At 41.3% G+C, this 19,800-nt stretch overlaps 1 protein-coding gene across 2 annotated transcripts; it reads left to right on the forward strand.

Moving 5' to 3' along the window:
• Window position 1: 1 nt before the first annotated feature.
• Window positions 2–19,719, forward strand: ssh1b (slingshot protein phosphatase 1b). 2 transcript variants are annotated; one of them, XM_085165605.1, is made up of 15 exons: window positions 2–575; window positions 1,958–1,995; window positions 6,779–6,879; window positions 8,939–9,003; window positions 9,822–9,943; window positions 10,021–10,089; window positions 10,437–10,502; window positions 11,511–11,705; window positions 12,007–12,100; window positions 12,616–12,744; window positions 12,888–12,934; window positions 13,904–14,050; window positions 14,160–14,360; window positions 14,484–15,126; window positions 15,290–19,719. In XM_085165605.1, the coding sequence occupies exons 1-15, from the start codon at window positions 495–497 to the stop codon at window positions 15,884–15,886; spliced, it is 2,595 nt and encodes an 864-aa protein (XP_085021731.1). In that variant the 5' UTR covers window positions 2–494; the 3' UTR covers window positions 15,887–19,719. The 2 variants fall into 2 exon arrangements, with proteins under 2 accessions (XP_085021731.1, XP_085021732.1); XM_085165606.1 differs by lacking the exons at window positions 2–575; window positions 1,958–1,995 and adding an exon at window positions 2,011–4,229.
• Window positions 19,720–19,800: the final 81 nt, after the last annotated feature.

The raw sequence follows: 19,800 nt of genomic DNA on the forward strand, positions 1-19,800 counted from the left end.
ATTTTTATAATTATCATTAAATATCGTAAACATTTGTTTTTGGGAGTTCCTAGTCTGGCCTGTCACCTTGACAACATTGGCCCAATGACAGCGCATACGCGAACTAGGCCAGCCAATCACAGGCATCCGGCAAAGCTGCATGTCATTTCTGCCCCGCTTGCAACCTGCGATGTGTTTTTGTTTGTCTGTCTGCACACCAGCGAATAAATCACAGAGTCTGCTGCTGCTGGCGCGGAACGAAACCCCAGGAACTCTTTCTTCTCTCACTTTCCGCCCATGAGGACTCCGGTAACCGCAGAGGACGCACGGAGCAGGACCGAAAGGGAGCACGGCCGGGGCAGTGGAGTCAGGTGCTGCTGGATGAGAGTCTGACTAGGCATTTTCTCCCCGGTGACAGCGACAATCTCAGCGGCGCATCTTCCCGGATAGGCGCTCCTCCTCCCCTCCCCTCCCTTCCCTTCTCCTTTCCTCTCCTCTCCTGCAGCTCACTGACCATGGCTCTGGTGACACTGCAGCGCTCTCCCACCCCCAGTGCAGCATCGTCGGCTAGCACGACCAACAGCAGTGCGGGGGAGGTGAGTGGAAATGCCGGGGGGCTGGGTCTTTGTGTGTGTGTGAGGGGGAAAACGCCAAGAATGCGCCCACGGGAGTGTGTAAAACATAGGTTGGGTGGCGTTTGCGTTTAATATCCTGCAGGAAAGGGTTAACCTGGTTTCCGTCATAGTGCGTGTGTCCAAATGTGTGCGCTTGTGTGCTGCAAACTTGACATATTGTTACAACAGGGAGTTGTTTGTGGCTACTGTGGCAGGGGATTTGTAAACAAAAATCCTGCAGAGGGGGAGGGGACGGAGGGGGGCTGTCGGATTTAGCTGTCAAGACACAAAGTGCTCGTTTTGCTGCTGCACAAACATTCGCAGGTCTCGGTGTTGCCAAGGTTTTTATTTGCGAGTAGTGCGGTCACCAATTTGGGAAGGAGGTCCTTAAATGTGGGGAGAGCGAGCCAAGTGTTTTTGCGAACTTCTAGAAATTTCAGAATAGGTCAGATCCATAACTGCACCATGAAAATGCGCTTGGCCCTCACCGAGACGTCAAATCCCGCGCAGCACCACGCAGACAAACCGATCAGCTCCGTGCTCCTTGTTTCCAAGTTACATAGCAGGAAAAGGGGTTGTTGGTTCTAGTCGGGTTGCATGGAGAAGTGATGCTGACTTAGTGGAGTTGGAGGCTGGAGGCATTAAACCTCCACCTGTGAAAGCAGGGGCGTCAGTTAGAGATGGAGCACTGTTGGACGTTTTTATCCACGTGAAATCCTAACATCTGTGCTCGTGCGCCACTTTCTGGGTGTTTAGGAAAGTGGATTATGCGCTCAGAAGTAGGCTGAGGCACAAAAATAAGCAGTGACAAGCCTTGCTTTGAAGATAGGTGGGTGCTTCATCTCACCATCACTATTCTGCTAGAGTCAGCCGGCAGGAAGGAGAAATAAGTGTGTGCGTGTGTGTGTGTGTCTGAATTCGTTTTTTATTCCTGAAATTTGAAGGTGTCCTAAGGATTGAGCTGCTAGCTCTTTGCAACTTCATAGCAGATTAGTTCACCAGGCTGCAGAGAGATGGCCAGCAGGTGGCGCAGGCATTCTTTCGTCCATCTCTGCATGGTCCTTGAGACGTTCAACTTATTTAAGAGCAACTGCAGCCAAAAATTCAGAAATTTCGAAGACAAAATGTAAAATCCTCTCAGTTGTAGTTGTGTGATCTGTTTAGCAGGATACTCAAGCGTGTGGTCCATGTGTGTTTGGTGCCTGCATTTCTTAATGCAAAGCACTCTTAACTTTATCCTTGTTATGAAATAGTTCTGTTCCTTTCCCACTGTTCCACTGTTCATGATCATCACAGTTTTTATTTTTTTTAGTATAAATTTACTGTATGCTGTTTCAGATTCGCTCTTTGTGCTTGTCTTTCAGGATTTCGGAAGCGATGATGAGAGGAAAAATAATCAGAGGTAAGACACTTTTTTTAGGTTTTTTTTAACATATTTGAAGCTCTCTAGAGACGACATTTATAGCAGAATACAAAAGTATTGCGTTTCTTATAGTGGTCTTGTTTTTCTTGTTTTCTGAACAACAATGCATATCATACTGTTGTTATAATGAGATCTGAAATTGTAATATAGCACATAATTCTCTTTGTTTTTGGACCAATTTAAGGAGAATCGGGCTAAGGATAGTTGACTTCAGATGCATTTGCACTACTTAAAATAGAGTACATACAAGGCAGCAAACCTGACACTGACTTAACAGCTGTAATGATGAAAGTCAGCATCTCAGCTATGTCCCAGGAAGCTGACAGGATAAAGAGTGGCTAACGTTCAGCTTCATTATGTACTGGCATTCGTACATTCACCTCCACTGCCTGAAACAAGCTGCTTTAGCACCTCTCCCTTTAAGGTCACCTTGTCCTTAAGCCAGCTTTTTTCCTATTGGCTCCCTCTCACAAACAGAAGGTATGAAGTGGGTGGATGGGGTTTCTGTGTACAAGCCTGGCTATTTGTCGGATATGGCCATATAAGGAAGTCCCGTTTGACATCATAAAGAGCCAGGAGTGTTTACTTGCATATACGCTGACCTTTGGTGACATTTAGCATGAGCAGCCTCCACTGTGGCGATTATATTACTGTAAAAGATGTAAGGAGAAGCATTATAGGTGCACTTTAGTCACATGTGAAATACTTTGTATGCCTGTTTTGAAAAATATTTTAGAGATCAAACTTGGACTGCACGGAAACGCAGGAAGTAAACAGGTCCGATCGTAATTTGGGTATGTTTAGTGTATCTTTAGTTTTTTTTTAATAGGCGCCTGCTGAATTTCTGCCAAATGCTTCTGTGCAATAGATAATATACTAGGTGTCAGGAAGGGTTTGTCGGTATGGATAGTAAACATTAATAAAAAACATGTATACTTTCAAAAAAGAGAGTTAAAAAGGAAGGTTTTAAATGATGAATGATAATTATTGTATTTAATAGTATTTTCATCAGGCCTGCAGTGGGAATATCTGCAGTAAGCGCAATGCAAAAGAGTTCCTGAAGATGAATTCATAAAAAGAGGGAGGAAAGAATTCCCACATGCCATGCATACTCAGCGTGTGACATATGACCTTACTGAATAATTTGTTAACAAGCTGAAAATCCTTTTTTCTACATATTTCAATTGTATATCACAGATTTTCCATCCATCATGGCGAACTATTTAAACACACAAAAGAATCACTGCAGCGGCAAGATGATGCAGTAATGCATGAATACATTAATGGCAAAATGAATGCATCTAATAGTTTTTTTGTGTGTGTCTTTAATGGAAACGATTTAAATAAAAGTAAATAAACTGAACCAGGAAAATTAATGCTATTAAATTTTATACATTAATGTCTTTATTAGATTTTTTTCCCTGGTGGCCTGTGAGTCATAATGAGTCACATATTTATGTTTGATTTTTGGCCCCGGTTTTTCAGAGCTGTCAAGGAGAAAAATCTGCTGGACGAACAGTTGATTTAACTTGACAAGGCTTTAAAAAATGTTTCTCGCACTCCGTTGCATAACAGAGCGCATAAACCGCTGTCCCCGCTCAGTCACGAGGCTTTTCTTTAATCAACTTGACGTCACAAAAATCATGACTTGTGTCAGCAAAGCTTTGGCACAGACTGCCTTTGTGCTCGTTGGTGTGTGTGCTCGTGTTTGTGGGTTTGTCAGAGTTGAAACAGTCGTATCATGCTTTGAGCTTCTCTGCGGTTCGCAGATTCATCAGCGTGTAGTCTTAATTTAGAATTCAGCATGTCAAACTTGAGACTGACGCCAAGTAACAACCCCCCACCCCCGTGCGCCCTCCCCTCCCTGGCATGAATGATGGTATTGTGGCCGGGCGTTGCATACGGAGAGCCGATTGCTGAATCACGAACTGTGAAAGAGGAGACGGGGGAGCCAAATCTGAACGGAACCCGGCGGCACAGATCCGGAGGTTTCAGGGTTTGGGATGGAAAGAAAGCTGAAAGGGGAAGAGAGGAAGGACAAGCAGGTTCAACCCAAACACGTTGTGCAGAGGTAGATGTTAATAAGAGGGAGTGGGGCGTTTTGACTGAGAGAAGATGCTTCTGGTCATAAAATCCTCAAATAAAGACATGCTCACGGTGCTGCCTCACTTTGTGGAGAAAGCTACTTGGACTCGGACGGAGATCTGCCGCATGTAAGTCTTCACAGCAGCACAAACAAGATCACTCTGTATACTAGATTCGTATTAGCAACAATCTGCAAACAGTGGCAGTATAGAATACGTGACCTCTTTTACTTTAAAGTCATGAAAACATTTGTAGGAGAAGCGGCTTTAAAATCTACATCTTAAATCTTATTCTGATGGTTGAGAATTGAGTTTTTCTTCGTGCTCAGTCCTTTACCCGGTCACGGTGTGAATTTGTTCAGGGATTCTGTTTTTTAAGCTAAATCCTCCGTGACTTCATCTCATTCGTCTTCTACATACAGTTGAAGAGGATTAATGATAGCACGTTGCAGTGGAGCTGAAACAAAAGGCCATGTGATGGCCCCACTCAGTCATACCAGGCTTTGTGTGTTTTTGGTCAAGAGAGGAATGAGACTGTGGTCGAACAAAGCTACACACTGTTCTGTGTGAGAAAATACGCTGAAGCTCTCCTTCTGCTTAGTACAGCCTTCATAACAATGTCATGACCCAGGAGTGCTTCATTCAGCACAGGTGGGCCGAGCAGAGGAAGTCTGAATGTTTGAGTGCATGTAGATAGCTGAGTGTGTGTGTGGGTATGTGTGTGTATGTGTGAGATCCATAAAGGTCAACAAACCCAATCAAGTGGAGTCTGGTCACCATTACTGTTAAAACTAAGGGCTGTTAAATGTGCTGGATCAGGACTCTGCTGACTTTCAGTCCCCGATGAGCCATCCGTCCTGCTCAGTGATCCAAACAGGACTAAATAAGAGAAGTACCTGCTCACGCTGTGTGCTGTGTCCCGACAGGCCTTTCATACTTTACTGGTGTGTGACTTCAGCTTAAATTTGGCCACATGTGCAACACAATGGAGTATCTGCACTCACCTGTTTACAAAAACTACAGCAGGTCAGTCAGTTAAAGCCAAATCATTGTTTTTTTTAGTAAACAGAATCACTTTGGACTTCAGGATTTTGTAATGAAATGAGGACTGTAAGGACGTCATACAATATCCTGTTCTTCAGAGTACAGGATATTGTATAGAGCAAAAAAAGAAGTCTTTTCAGAATAATGGCTCAATGATGGCTCATTGTGTGCACAGTTAGGGTTGAATTTTATGAAGTTTTTTTTTTCAGCTTTAACAACCTTATCACCAAACTTTTACATTTATGTTTATATTTTGAAAGTACGCTGACAATTTTTGACATTGTCTTTTCTGATTTATAACTGTTATTTGTTATTCTTACTAAGAAAAAGTTTAAAGTATGTTTTCAAGCTGAACTACATTGGTTTAAATCAGCTGATGGCGCCGAAGTAATGTCAGAGCTGAATTTGAAAAAATGTTTTTTTGTTTGTTTGTTTTCATTTGATTCTAAAGGCTGTTGGTTTAGTTTAGTTACATCTGCCAGTGAGGCTATGTGATTGTTTGAGGTTGTCAGTCTGTTGTTAGTAAGATTGAAACAGAGGTGGAGTTTGGCCCGGTGTAAAGGGGATTAACTTTTGGGGTTGGTGTGTTTGCTGCTGTGAATTCAGGAAATTTTGAAAGGATTCTTTTACCATTGAAGACGAAGTAAAAAAAACCCAACTTAATTTACGCCATTTTGGACAAAGGTACTGGTCCAGCTGCTCGAACACCGTAGCCCATGCGATGAAGCTCCTGGCGCACCGTTTCTGTGCTGATGTTAATACCCGAGGAGGTTTCTCTGCAGATGTTGAGTCAGCAGACTTTCATGCATCAGGACTCAGTGACCCTGCTCTTCAAGGGTTTGTGGTCTGCCACTTTATTGGCTGAGTTGCTCAACTTACAGTCAGTAGTGGATTAAAAAAAATCCACAAACTGACTTGTTGCAACAGCAGCGTCGTGTTACGGTAACACGCTGGGATTCAGTGACCTCTTTAGAACAACCTTTTCTTTCACAAGTGTTTGTAAAGGCAGACTGCATGGTTTACCTGAAGATTTGTCTATATAATACATCTTCACAAATGCATATCAGAGTAAAATATGAGAAACTGTCAGATATCATTTTGTAGTTCTCCAGAAAATAACTGAGTTATCCAAATTGTGACGTCCTTCTGGATCCAGGGTGGGAATTTATGCACGCTGTGGAGGGAATTCTCTTGTTCTGCTCTTATTTTGCCGTTTGAATTCACTTTCTTAAATCCTTCATGATAAAATACTGGAGGAGATGCCATTTTCTTTTTCTATTTCAGTCCATAATAATACTAATAATACTAATAATAATAATAATAAAGACTGAGAATGGAGTTAAAGTGCAATAGATGTGATGTTTTTCAAGGAAGTGAGATAATTTAAACGTATTGCAGCACAACAGATTTTCCACGAGGCAGTCCGTTCTTTGTGACTTTTAGCTTGGCATACACAAGCTGGTTAGCTGTGAGCGCTACCATGCAGCCCAACTTGTTGCCATTTGATGAAAGTTCAGTATTTCTCGTGGTTGGATTTTAGGGTATAGAATGAAAAATTAGGCTGCTTATGGCCAAAATGTAGTTGTGTCCAGGCATCAGCATCACTGAATTTCTTTTGCACATCTACTTTTCAGCCTCAGCGAGAGCTTCTTCATGGTCAAAGGAGCCGCCCTCTTCCTCCAGCAAGGTGGCAGCACGCAAGGACCAAAGACCCCGACCCACCACAAACATGCAGGTGGGAACAGAGTCACGCAAAAACACACAAAGCTTTGTGTCTTTTCTCTTTTACCCATGTTCACTGCACAAACAAGACCCCAGACAAAAGCAAATGTGTATTTGCCAAGTCTTTTCTCCGTGTTTGTGGGTTTCGTTTGTGTTTAGTCTGAAGCATCACATAATTCGGTCTGACCCGAAGAGCCCTGCAGTTCAATGCCAGACTTACATAGACTGTTTCATACAAGAGCACTCAGAGGGCACAACTCCCCCATAAGGCCAAGCGTTATGCTAAAACTTTGATGTTTTTATGATGACGCCAGCATTGTTACTATGGAAATCTAGTGCAGTATATTAATCTTTTTGTGTCATATAATGTTGTCTGGACAAACAACCTTATATTGTTTTAAAGAAAAAACAAAGAAAGTGCTGATGTCCCCCAATAAAAACATTAAAGTATGATTCAATGGAAAATGAAGCTTTTTCCTAATTCGTGTGGCCCTGACCTTTGACCTATGACCTGCTGCAAGGTCAAAGGTCAGGGCCTTTGACATTTTTCTTGGTCAAAGGCCCTAAAAATTTATTATTTTTATTATCTTTGATTGGAGCAGAATAGGCTGAAACGTTTGGCTTCTATAAACTGTAAAAACTTTAGACTTTAAGCTATAATAATGCGGTTGTCGCTGAACCAGTTGCTAAACTTTATGGCGTTGTTGTAATGTTGTAGGGTGTGGTATTTAAAATATAAAAGCGGCATTGTACAGCTCTCTGCATGTTCTTTCATGAGATATATTACTCAATACAGATTCTTTGATAGTTTTTGGGTGAGCGTGTCCACATGCCGCATGACCAGAGTGTTTTCTCCTTTTCTTTCTCCCCAGTTTTCTGTCTTCACATTGCTACACTATCTAAAAGAGGCAAAAAAAAAATAACCTTTAAGGATGATAAAATTTGACTGGGCACTAACAATAAGGTTATGGGGAAATGCTTAGCCAGCCTAGGTACTCATGTCCCCCAAGCTGTAGAATATTGTTGTGAAATTTGAAGACGATACATAAAAACAATTGTGGGTGGCATAAAGTTTTTACTGATTTTCACATTTGGGGTGACCTTTACCTGCTTTTCACCAAAGTTAAATCAGCTGTTGTTGGCGTCTGCCATCACACAAAATTAGAAAATGATATCTTGAAAACTGTGGATGCTAGACTGCTAACAAACAGACCGACAGACAGACAAACAAACAGTCGATTACAAACTCCGTCCCTTTGGGGGAAGAACGATCAAGTCTCAAACTGTGTGCTTGTGCTCATTTCCAGCTTCACCGTTTAATTATTAGACTCACCTAAAATAATGTCTGCATGCTCCATAGTTCAAAACAATCCTTCATGCAATTTATGTTTAAAGTCTTTGGAAATGTGTTTAAAAACTGTTGAAATATGAACCTAACAGACTGAAACTGTGTGAGGTTGCCATTCAGCTCAATCAGTGACTGACATTCGTGCTTGTCTCTCTGCCAGTCTCTTTCACTAACACTTTTTGTATTTTTTGTGTGTGTCTATAAAACTGTGGGCAAGGGCAGGAAAGGTCAAGTCAGTTTGTAAAAGCCTCCGCTAAATATTGAGTTCAGCACAGCTGGGTGGTTAAACGATTTAGATTTATCTTCATTGTGAGAAATGTGCAAAATTTTCCTCCCACTGAAGAAAACAATAGAAAAAGCTGAATGGTCAGTTTGTAGTTGACCTTCAGAAAGTCCAGAAATCACGTCTCTAAAGCTCATGTCTGATTAAAGTGTGTATTATCTATATTGTTAGTGCGATCTTCAGTATGTCTGTCAGCTGATTATTGTTAGTTTCAGTTGTTATATTTTATGCAAATAAACATACAGAAGCATGAAATCCACTTCTTTGCCATGGTAACCAAGCAAAATCCTGTCCATATCAGACGACAACACTGTGACGCTGACCTTCAGCCAGTCTGGCATGCAAAACGCAGTTTAATCAGTTCCCACGTGAGGAAAAATGTGAATTATGTTAAAGGCATTGTTGTTGAATCATTTCACAGTCTCAGTGTTTCACTTTCAGGTGATTTGCCTCAACATCTGCAGGTCATGTTTAAGATTCTCCGGTCTGAAGATCGCATTAAGCTGGTCAGTACAAAGATGTTGCCATGTGTTGCTTTGTTTTTGTTGCTGGAAGCGTTCATTTCATTTTTTTGATTCAGCAAAGATGAAATCAGAGACTTAAAAGTAAAGACCTGCTCCACTGGTTAACTGAGTGTTTTTATAGTAATGTGCAAAAGTCTTGAGCCCCATCACCTGTCTTTATATTTAGCTTCAAAGGTTCTCCAGGCTTTCTGAAGGTCTTTCAAGGGTTTTGTTTGGACACTGGCTGCTTTTCCATTCACTTTCAGTCCAGTCATTACACCTGATCATTTTCAGAGAAATGTTTTATAGAAAGTACATAATGTGTTCCAATTTGTTTAGAATCTATGCATCTATGAAAAATGTCACGGATAACACAGTTTGACAGGCTTAAATTTGTATGTTTGTGTTAACAAGGTGATTCCCACAGAGCTATTAGCCAAAAACTTGTAGTGTCATGTACTGTTCACTACTGCCTCATGACAAATGGTCTCAGTGGTGGCTGTCAAGAAGCTATTCTTAAGGAAGAGAAACGGTAAAGAACTGGTGTGTAGATCATTGCTGTGATGGCAGATCCATCCATCCATGAAACAAAAAATAATAGAAGAGCATGAATAGGCCAAACACCTGGGATTGCAAACATGTAAAAACACAGATGTTGTTCCTGAGCTTGCAAAAAAGTTTCGTTTTTGAAAAGAGCCGGGGTTTTTACCCAATCAAATCTGCAGAATAAATCCAGAATGTGGCCACATTTTATTGTTACCCAGCAGTACTGCTGTACAGTCCAGATGCAGTGTTTTGCAGTCTCTCCTTTTGTCGTGCAGGCTGTGCGGTTAGAAAGCAGCTGGACAGATCGAGTGCGCTATATGGTGGTTATCTATACCACTGGCCACCAAGATACAGAGGAAAACGTCGTCCTGGGAATGGACTTTATAGATAAGGACAGGTAATTAGTCTCTCTGCACATGCACATTTTACCTGTTTTAATGAGATTTGTTAACCTCATGTTGTTGTGATTTACAGTAAGAATTGCTCTATTGGGATGGTGCTGCCGCTGTGGAGCGATACCAACATACATTTAGATGGAGATGGGTAAGTTTCACTTTGCCACATGCAGAGAACAAAAACACTAATGGATGTTTTCATTCTGATCACTTCAAAATGTGAGACAAGGGTTCGAGCCTATTCTTTAGGCTTTAGTGCCCACCAGTGGCAGTGGAGGGAGTTACACAGATATTTTTTTCCTCTGTGTGATAACAGTTCTTGCTGACCTGTTAACATTGTCCCTGCCTCTGTAAGCTGGAGGAATGTTCCACTGTTTGGTGTCCTGAATAGACCCCATGGACGAGCCCCGTCCAGTCTGTGTTTACATCCCCCTCATTACTCTTCACATCAATCCAAACTAATCTCCTTCTCCGCCTTTTCTTCTTCTTCACTAGAGGCTTCAGTGTGAGCACAGCAGGGCGGTCACATGTCTTCAAGCCTGTGTCTGTGCAGGCCATGTGGTGAGTTCTTCATGTCTGTCTAGAAGTGGGGTTGTGTTAACACGCCGATATACCCAACATTTTTGCCAAAGTGATTTTTGGGACTTTAAAGGATTTCTTGGAAATTAGGTGCACACATATGAATATATTTTGTAATTATTAACAATATCAACAAATATCAAATATAAGCAATGAAGAACTTCAAAGAACTCTGTGAAGATCTAAGAAGGAAGATTGTGAATTTACACAAGTCTGTTGAAGCCATTGTTAAACATCTGCAGATTTTAGGATCATTAGTTCAAACAACTGTACATAAGTACAAGTTATTCAGATGTGGCATTGCTTTGCCACAGTCTAGAAGAAGACCCGAACTGTCACCCTCAGATGAGAGGAAATTGATTAGGACGTTCAGGAACAACCCAGGAACCATCAAACCTCAATCTTGCCATGAACACTGCAGCAGCTGTCAACCATGGTGGTGGCAGCATCGTGTTCTGGGCCTTTTTGCTGCCAGTGCTGCTGTTATGTTGCACAGTGTGGATGAAATAATGAAGGAGGACTACCTCCCAATTCCTCAACTTCATTCAAGGTTTAATCAACTTCAAACTTGAATCAGCAGCTAGACATTTGAAACTTAGACACAGTTAGTTAGGTGTTATAACAGGATAATGATTCAAAACACAGCTCAAAACTGGTTTTGGAATGAAGAAAGCAGCGGATTACGCTTAAAAACGACCATTTTAAATGAACCAATTCTTGTACGTCTTGATGGTCAAATATTCACTCAGAATTATGTCAGAAGCTTTTTGATGGCTACCAAAATCTTCTGGATACATCTTGTTTAGATACTTTACCTTCTATATATTTGAGTCTGTTTTCCACTGATGACACTCCTACCACACTCTGTGTGTATGTGAGCGTTCACATGCCACCTTCTGGTCACCTGACAGAATTACCATTAATGTGCAGGTTTCCCTTCTGTTCAATGGGGATCTTTAGCAGTTAAAAGTTTGCGCCATGTTCCTGCAGGTCCGCCCTGCAGGTCCTCCATAAGGCATGCGAGGTGTCCCGCCGGTTCAACTACTTCCCAGGGGGCATTGCTCTCACATGGATGGCCTTCTACGAGAGCTGCATCACCTCCGAGCAAAGCTGCATCAATGAGTGGAATGCTATGACCGACCTGGAGAGCACCCGGTCTGATTCTCCCACCATGTTCGTCGACCAGTGAGTACCCAGCATAGCAACTCACCTCATGCAATGAAGGAAAAACGGGCACATCTTTTAAGTCATGCAGTACTAATTAATTATCCTGTATTTTTCAAAGTAGATTTAAACAGATCTCATGCGGCCAATCAGATCATAGATCAAACATGCCTGCGCCGTGTGTCTTTAGTCGTAAATTTATATGCTTTGGACACGAGCTGCTGTTCTTCTGTTTCTGGCCTTTGTCTTCATCAGTGGGAAACACTGTTATGCAAATTTTCATTCAGACCACAGCACTGATGCATTGACTCATTATGTGCAGGCCAACTGAGCGAGAGAGAACTGAATGTGCCATTAAAGCCAAACTACGCAACATCATGATGTTTCAAGACTTGGAAAACATCACCTCAAAGGAGGTACGTGCCAAATCAGTATTTGTCATTCAACGGGCAAGGAATGGTCTAAATTTTATTTTATTTTCACGTTTTAGGAAAGAATACACTAATTAAAGATTCAAATTAGCTGTCTATAAACGTTTAAGTGTGTTTTCCTCAATAACTAGTCACTGCAGATCTTTGTTTTTATGCATTCAGGCAAAAGGCCTTATTTTAATCTCTTCAGCACAAAACAAGGTTTTTGTTTGTTTTTTTGCATTTTTGCTAAATAAAAATTAAAAAACTATTTTTGGCTGCTCATTTATTTATAAGGAATCCCAGAGCAGGCAGCACCACATGTTTTATTTGTCAGATTTTTACACTTTTACACTTTTTACACTAAGGGATTTGCCTCCTGGGATTGAACCAGGGACCTTTTGTTTGTAGAACCTTTACAGGATTAAATAAAGGTACCAATGCTTAACCTGTGGTTAGTAATACATTTGGAAACCATGTTTTTAAGAAAGTGGGGGTTGATGTTAATTCCTCATCCTCAGATCCGTAACGAGCTGGAGCAGCATATGAACTGTAACCTCAAAGAATACAAGGAGTTTATAGACAACGAGATGCTTTTGATCCTGGGTCAGATGGACAAGGCTACACTTATCTTTGACCATGTTTATTTGGTGAGTTGTTTGCATCTTGTAGTATAATTTAGAATTCTGTATACCCGTCCTCCACACTGATAGCCAAATACTTTTTCACTGTGGTATATAGTTGGTTTAAATACAGTTATTCTGTGTAAGTTTCTGCCTTTCTTCCTCTCTAGGGCTCTGAGTGGAACGCTTCCAACCTGGAAGAGCTACGTGAGTGTGGGTGAGCTGAGAGCTTAACACTAACCAAAGAATCTAACCTATTTTTCTTGGTTTAATCCCACTTGTCTAATTCTCATTTATGTGTCTCTTGTTATTCCTATAGACATATAATTGAAAAGTCTGTTAAAATCAGACCAAATTTCAGTGCTTGACTTAACTTTGTGCTTGAAGTTAAGTATGAAAATATGCAGAGCTATAGTAATAACCATAGATTGCATATAAATTATGAATATTGGCGTCATGCATTACTTAATGTAGTTTGGATTTGAGCTTTGTGGCTGTGGCTGTCTTGGTGTTTAAAGACCAAACATCACAAGTGAGGCCAGGATCTGGCTGAGAAACTGAAGGAGAGTTCTCTTGTGGTAGAGATCTGTCAGTCACAAGGGTGCTATACCCTACACCTTACTGTTATTTCTTTACATTGCACCACAATTTAAAAAATTAACATGTTGTATTCAGTAAGAATTTAGACCCATCGGGAAAGTGTTTACTGATATCATACATTAACAGAGTAAAAGACCTCCCTTGTAGCCCATAGAAAATACAGCATGACTACTTTTTGCAACCAGAGAAGGCACCTCCTGCTGGCCATTAGCAAGTAATGCAGGTTTATAGCATTTGTATCTGACCTGAAGGCTACATCCAGTTTTTATATCCAGTCTATATGAACAATATGGTTCATGCTCAAACACCACATAGAAAAATAATTGCTCAAAGAAGAAAGTGCAAGAAGAAGAAAGAGAGAAGCTGCATGCCTGCATGACTTTGGACACACAAAATACTTTTTCTAAGTAGAATGGAGCCTTTTTGTCAAATCTAATCTTTGCTATTTGTCACAGCAAATCAAGACCTGGTTGTGGGTGAGCTCTTTCAGGACTCACTGATCTTTTTTGTTTTGTTTTGTTTTTTCCTGCTATGATAAAGGTCTGTGGGCAGAGGAGTAAATATTAACATGATGGGTTTTTTGCAGAGTGGGTTTTATTCTGAACGTTACCAGAGAGATCGACAACTTTTTCCCAGGCTTGTTTTCTTACCACAACGTCCGAGTGTACGACGAGGACGCCACTGACCTGCTGGCTCACTGGAATGACACTTACAACTTTATCGTCAAAGCCAAGTGAGAGCAAAACAAACCAGTCGTCTTGGGGGTGGGAGGGGGCGTGCCACTGTTGTCTAGATTCATAAAATGGGGTGAGAGTGATTTTTCTTTTCTCTTGATCCAATAGGAAGAATAATTCCAAGTGCCTGGTGCACTGTAAGATGGGGGTGAGCCGGTCTGCCTCTACTGTTATTGCCTATGCAATGAAGGAGTATGGCTGGTCTCTGGAGAAAGCCTACAACTTTGTCAAGCAGAAACGGAGTATAGCTCAGCCAAACGCCGGCTTCATGAGACAGCTGGCAGAGTATGAGGGAATTCTAGATGCCAGGTAAGCAGGTCTATGCTTTCACTAAGGTTTGCACTTTGCAGAGCCAACAGATGGAACCACTGTTTTTCATGAAGCATGGTTTTATTATTCTAGTCACACTTAAAGCCTAATTCACCTTTGCAGCAAACAGCGTCACAACAAGCTATGGAGGCCTGGAGCAGATGAGGAGGGATCGGATGATTTGCAAGCCTCGGGCCATTGTGCCGGTGGAGGGGAAACGCCGGTGCTCAGAGAAGAGGAAGCCTGGGGAGGCTGCGGGGCATCTCCCTGTAGGGGTATGGGTCTGGAGATGGAACCTCTAGACTCTCTTAACTATAATTATTACTTTAGACGTTTGTCAGACTCCGCACTTGACAGTGAGCCTTCCACTCCAGTTCGGGGACCCCCTCTGCTTGGTATGGAAAGAGTTTTTATTGAGATTGAAGACGTAGAGAGAGATGCCCTGCTGGAGGACGAGGGTTTCCCCATGGCCCATTTAGCCCTGCCTGGCGAGGGCACAGCAGCCCAGACCTGTGGACGCCTTGATCCCCTCGAGGACATGAGGCTGAGGCTCGAGTTCAGTACTTTGGAAGAAGAGGATGAAGAAGAAGCTAAGAAAGAGGAAGCTGAGATGGCAGCTTTGGCTCAAACGCCTGGAAATTCAGAGGGGAAGAAAATGGGGGAGGAGGATGAGAGGAGCGAGGAAAGCCGGTTAGGATTAGCCAACCTGAACACCAACAACAGTAACCGCCTAGCAGCCAAGCGCAGCTGTCCTGCAGCTTTTGATGTGAGTTTTAAAAAAAAAAAAACATTTTTAGTTGAAAGATAAAGTCTTTAAGTTGCATTTTTAAACATCTATTTGTTGTAGAGGTAAATGTTGTAAAGTGAACATATTTAGTTTTCATGTGACTGACCATATGCTGCATTTTGTTCAATTTTTCTCCATTTAGGACAGTGGTAGCACAGGAAACCCTTTAAAAGTGAAGCCCTCCTATCAGTCCTGTAAGGACTGCATGCGTCTACCGCAAGGGCGGCGCTGTGACCGTCCAACAGGAGGCCGTCCCCACCGCCTTAACCCCTCCCGCCACTGCACTGTCCCTTCCATATGCATAGATCCGCCTGGAACGAATTTTGCTTCCACATCGAGTCTGCAGTCTCTTTCCAGCCCTGCAGTTGTACCAACTAACTTGATCCAGCCCTCTACTCAACTGTACCGCTGTTCCACCTGTGCCCCTGACGTCACAGCTGTTCCCCTAACCAACCACCAGAAACTGGCCTCACCCATGAACTGTGAGGAGATGCCTCCTGACCGCAGCTCAGTGGAAACGGAGGACATGGATGAACCGCAGGGTGAACAAGTGTTAAGGGAGTGTACTGACGCCATCAGTGACGCTGAAGATTTAAAATTACACCCTAGTAGAGCAGTAGAGCTCCCGCAGCTGCAAATGCCAGGACTTGGGATAGAATTTGGTCTGGAACTGATGCGACAGAGGGCAGAGCAGCTTGAGAAGCAGCCAAGCATGGCCATGGAGGCCAGCTCTCAGTAGGACACCTGCCTTAACACGGTGGCTCAAGCAAAGATGAGATGGGGATGAGAAGTGGCTTGCCACTGTCTCAGTCTCTTTAATGGCTTTGAGAAGTTTAAAAAAAAAACCTGCTGCTGTGGTACCAGAAACAAAGCACTGTGCTGATCTCCACTCTAATGTCTCGGCTCCATTTAAACAAGCTGCAGAAGCTCAGTGCATTGACAGAGAGTGCTCCGTCGTAGACTTCCGGCATTGAGATCCAGATGAGGCCGATTGCTTTCACTATGTGCTTAAGGCCTGGATGCTTCAGATCGAGCCAGGGTGGAAGACTTTCCCGTGTGTTTGAGGCCACCGTGGGCTATTCGAACTGCCTTTCTCACCACACGTGCAGGATCATCCCCTTTTCCCACTCCCCAGCCGAGACGAGCATTACGCCGCCATGTTGCCATCAGCAGACAGGTTTCAGTGCAGCAGTGGCAGTCGTAACATCTAGTTGTGGTTCCTTTATGATTCCTCAGAGTGCTTTATTTAAATGTCGATGAAAAGAAAAATACAGAAGTAGCACGCTTCTGTCAGTGTACTCTGTTTCCAGTATTCATGGAGGAGCTCAATAAGTAATTATAGCTGAGCCACTGTTTTCTCATATTACTACAGATAACTGAACCATCACTGAGCTTAACTTATATTTTACCTGCTGCAGCTGCTTTTGCATCGTGAGAGAACATTTCATGTGAAAGCATACTAGTTTATATGAAAGAAAAATGTGGATGTGACCGTAGCCTTTTTAATGCCTCTTTGTGAAGCACCGTACCTCGGGCCAGGAGCGTCTCAGACTGTTTTTGGTCAAAGACTGTTTTGTTCTTTCTGCTCAGCGGCTACTTCACCCTGACCTCCTCCAATAAAGTTAATCTAATCATGTACTGAAAGCGCTTAGTTTAGTCCACGCATGACTTTGCAGTATTACATAACATAACACATTTACACACAAATGTATTGAACAACAACAAACTTCTACTTGAGTTTTTTAGCATTTGATTTTCTAATAATTGGTTACATTGTAAGTAACAACAAAAAAAGGTGCATTCATTTTTCAAGTGGATGTCGAATTGATTCAGCCTAACCTGATCAATCATCTTATGCATAAGAGAACGACAGAAGACAAGAAGATTGAAAGGCATTTAGACCCCGAGCAACAACCAGATCATTTCTGATGTAACCAAAGCTGTAACATGCACGGACACTTGGATTGCATCCACAGATATTTTTAAATTCACACAAATCACATATACAGTAGATTATGCAGTTGAGCACAACTCTAGTATACATTCACACCATGCACAGTCATATTTCTGATCTATTTCAGTACATTAACTCTAAATAATTTGAAGCAGACTAAAACAGACCAGGAAATCAAAAATATATATTTTTTAATCTCTTGAAAGTTTAAGGGATTAGTTGCGTTTGTTCGCCGTGTCACGTGGAGCCCATCCCTGTGTAATGTATAGCTTATTTGCTCTAATGATAACATTTAATCCTAGTGTCAACTGGTTATGCTGTAAAATTTGTTCATAGTATACTGTGAAATGGAAAAAAGTAACTCCAGTCACTCTTATATGAAAATCAGATGATATTTATAACTTATTGTACTGGATTTCCTTTATTTTAAATGCAGAGAAGGTAATCTATGACATCAAGATGATTGCAAAGCTTAGCACATGCAGGTTTTCACACATGTGCCCCAGGCAGTTATTTCAGAGCTTTTTCTCATTTCTTATTTATACTTTTTTCTTTCTTTCTTTCTTTCTTTCTTTCTTTTTTGTTCTTTTTTTTTTTTTTACATAGCCTAAGGCTTCTTCTGGTTTGTGTTTTTTTTTTTAAAGCTGTTTCCTAAGTGGTGTGCCACAAATCCAAAGTTGCTGTGCCACAAGGTTTATTCTCTGTAAAATTCTCTGTTTGGTTGCTCTTGTGTCGATTCCCTTACTGGCGCGCTGGGTGTGCTGCTAAAGGATGCCTGTTTGTCGGCAGAGAAAGCGCGTGCACGATGTATTACTGTGTTTAGCACTTAAGAAAAATGAAAACTGTGCAAAGAACGAATGCAAATCATTTGGTTATCTTCAACTGTGCATTTATTCTTTATTTTTGTGGAAATTTGGTTTGTTTTTAATTCGATAAGTATGAACAACAGTGCAACCTCTGTTCCTTTTTCTCCCCGGACTAACTGAATCAGAGGGAGCTGCAGGTTTGCTCCACTAATTAGATTAAAATATTTTGGTGCTCAATTTAAGCTGGTCTTTTCCTTCACATGGCCATTTGAGTGTTACGTAACACAAGATGATTGAAAGAGCTTGCAACTGAACAACTTCAAACTGAAAAAAGTTTGAATTCAGAAATTGTAACAAGTGATGAACTTGCAAAGGTTTGTGAAAGACAGATTAAGGAAATATTATATGGAGCTAAAAAACTGGTATGCTTTAATGTAAGTATGAAGCTATAGCCATTATCCAGTTAGCTTAGGTTAGTGTGATGACTGGAAGCAGAAACTAAGTTTATGGGTCTCTGTGTAATCCACCAATTTATTTCACTACTTGACATATTATCTCACTTAAAAAATGTGAAAAATCTTCTTTTTTTTGTTTGTTTTTGTTGTTTTTAGTTTTCATGCTACGCTAACTAGCTTCTGACTATACCAATCAAATGCCAAGGTGGTGTTGATTTTGTCTTCAAACCGGTCGAAGTAAGCATACTTTATCAAATTTCAAACTATTTCTTTAATGTATTTAAGGTAGGATTCCACGTTAAGCCAGTTTTTAGCATTTTAAAGCTCTTGGCACATGGACCTGATTAAGGTTGACAAAATTCCTGCATCCCCGCACCACAGCACTATGTTTGGCTGCTTTGGTCCCTTTTTTTTCTATTTAAGTGCCTTAACCTCAGCCTTAGCTCTAACATAAAGCATCACAGGCTTTGCAAATTTTCTGTGAGTGTGTTGATGGTCTGGCTTTTTGTACATTACTTAACCTCACTCCCAATAATAACCATTACCCTTTGCAATGTATAACTTAGCACATATTATAATGTATGCAAACACACTCGAGCTCATTTACAGCAGCATCTTCTCCCTCAACGCACTTGGTGGACTTCCATTTATTAATAGCCTCCAATAATGATGTATTTGTTTGATATTGTTGAGACTTGTGGTACATTGTATTGGTTCAATAGCTGAAGAACCTTATTTGCTGGAATGAGAACTATCATTTACATTAAACTGTTAGATAGGATGAATTTATCTTTGAAATTTACCAGTCTGTACATATTTTTCTCTACAATTTGCTATTTGAGTATATTAGCTTGCAGACATGGTCAATATTTAAGAAGAAAGTATTAAAAATGCTACTGTGTATTGATAAGTACTCTTAATTAAGTTCTCGTGTTTGTACCACGCAAAATATTTTATATAATCTCTAATTTAGGCAGTTTTCAGGCTCTATGGAAAATGGCTGTTTGTTTTATTGCATTAGTCCCAGGCATCAGGCCTCAAAATGACAATCCCACTGAAGAGCCAAGCACTGAGGACGTTAAAAACACGTTGTAATGTAGGGAGGGGAGGGGGGGGGGGTATTTGAGGTATTTGAGTGTATTTATAGAGCACAAGTCAGCCCCAAAGCACGTGAGCTTGAGTGGAAGATGTAAATAAGTAAAAACCTCCCTGAGAGTAAGATTTTGTTACGTTTGATGCTTTTTGTTAACTTTTGTGTACTGTACATTGCCAATGTTCATGTGTATGCACTTTTTTTACATTTTGTTAATATGTTGTCCAGTCTAATGTTTATCATGGAAATAAATTATTTCCTCTGCATTATCTGTGTAATCAGTTGGATTTTGCATGCATCCAGTGTAGACCGCACACACTAGACTAAAGAACAACTCAGTTTAAA

This window comes from Neolamprologus multifasciatus, chromosome 7 (genome assembly GCF_963576455.1).
Source record: "Neolamprologus multifasciatus chromosome 7, fNeoMul1.2, whole genome shotgun sequence".
In the NCBI taxonomy this organism is placed as follows: Eukaryota; Metazoa; Chordata; class Actinopteri; order Cichliformes; family Cichlidae; genus Neolamprologus; species Neolamprologus multifasciatus.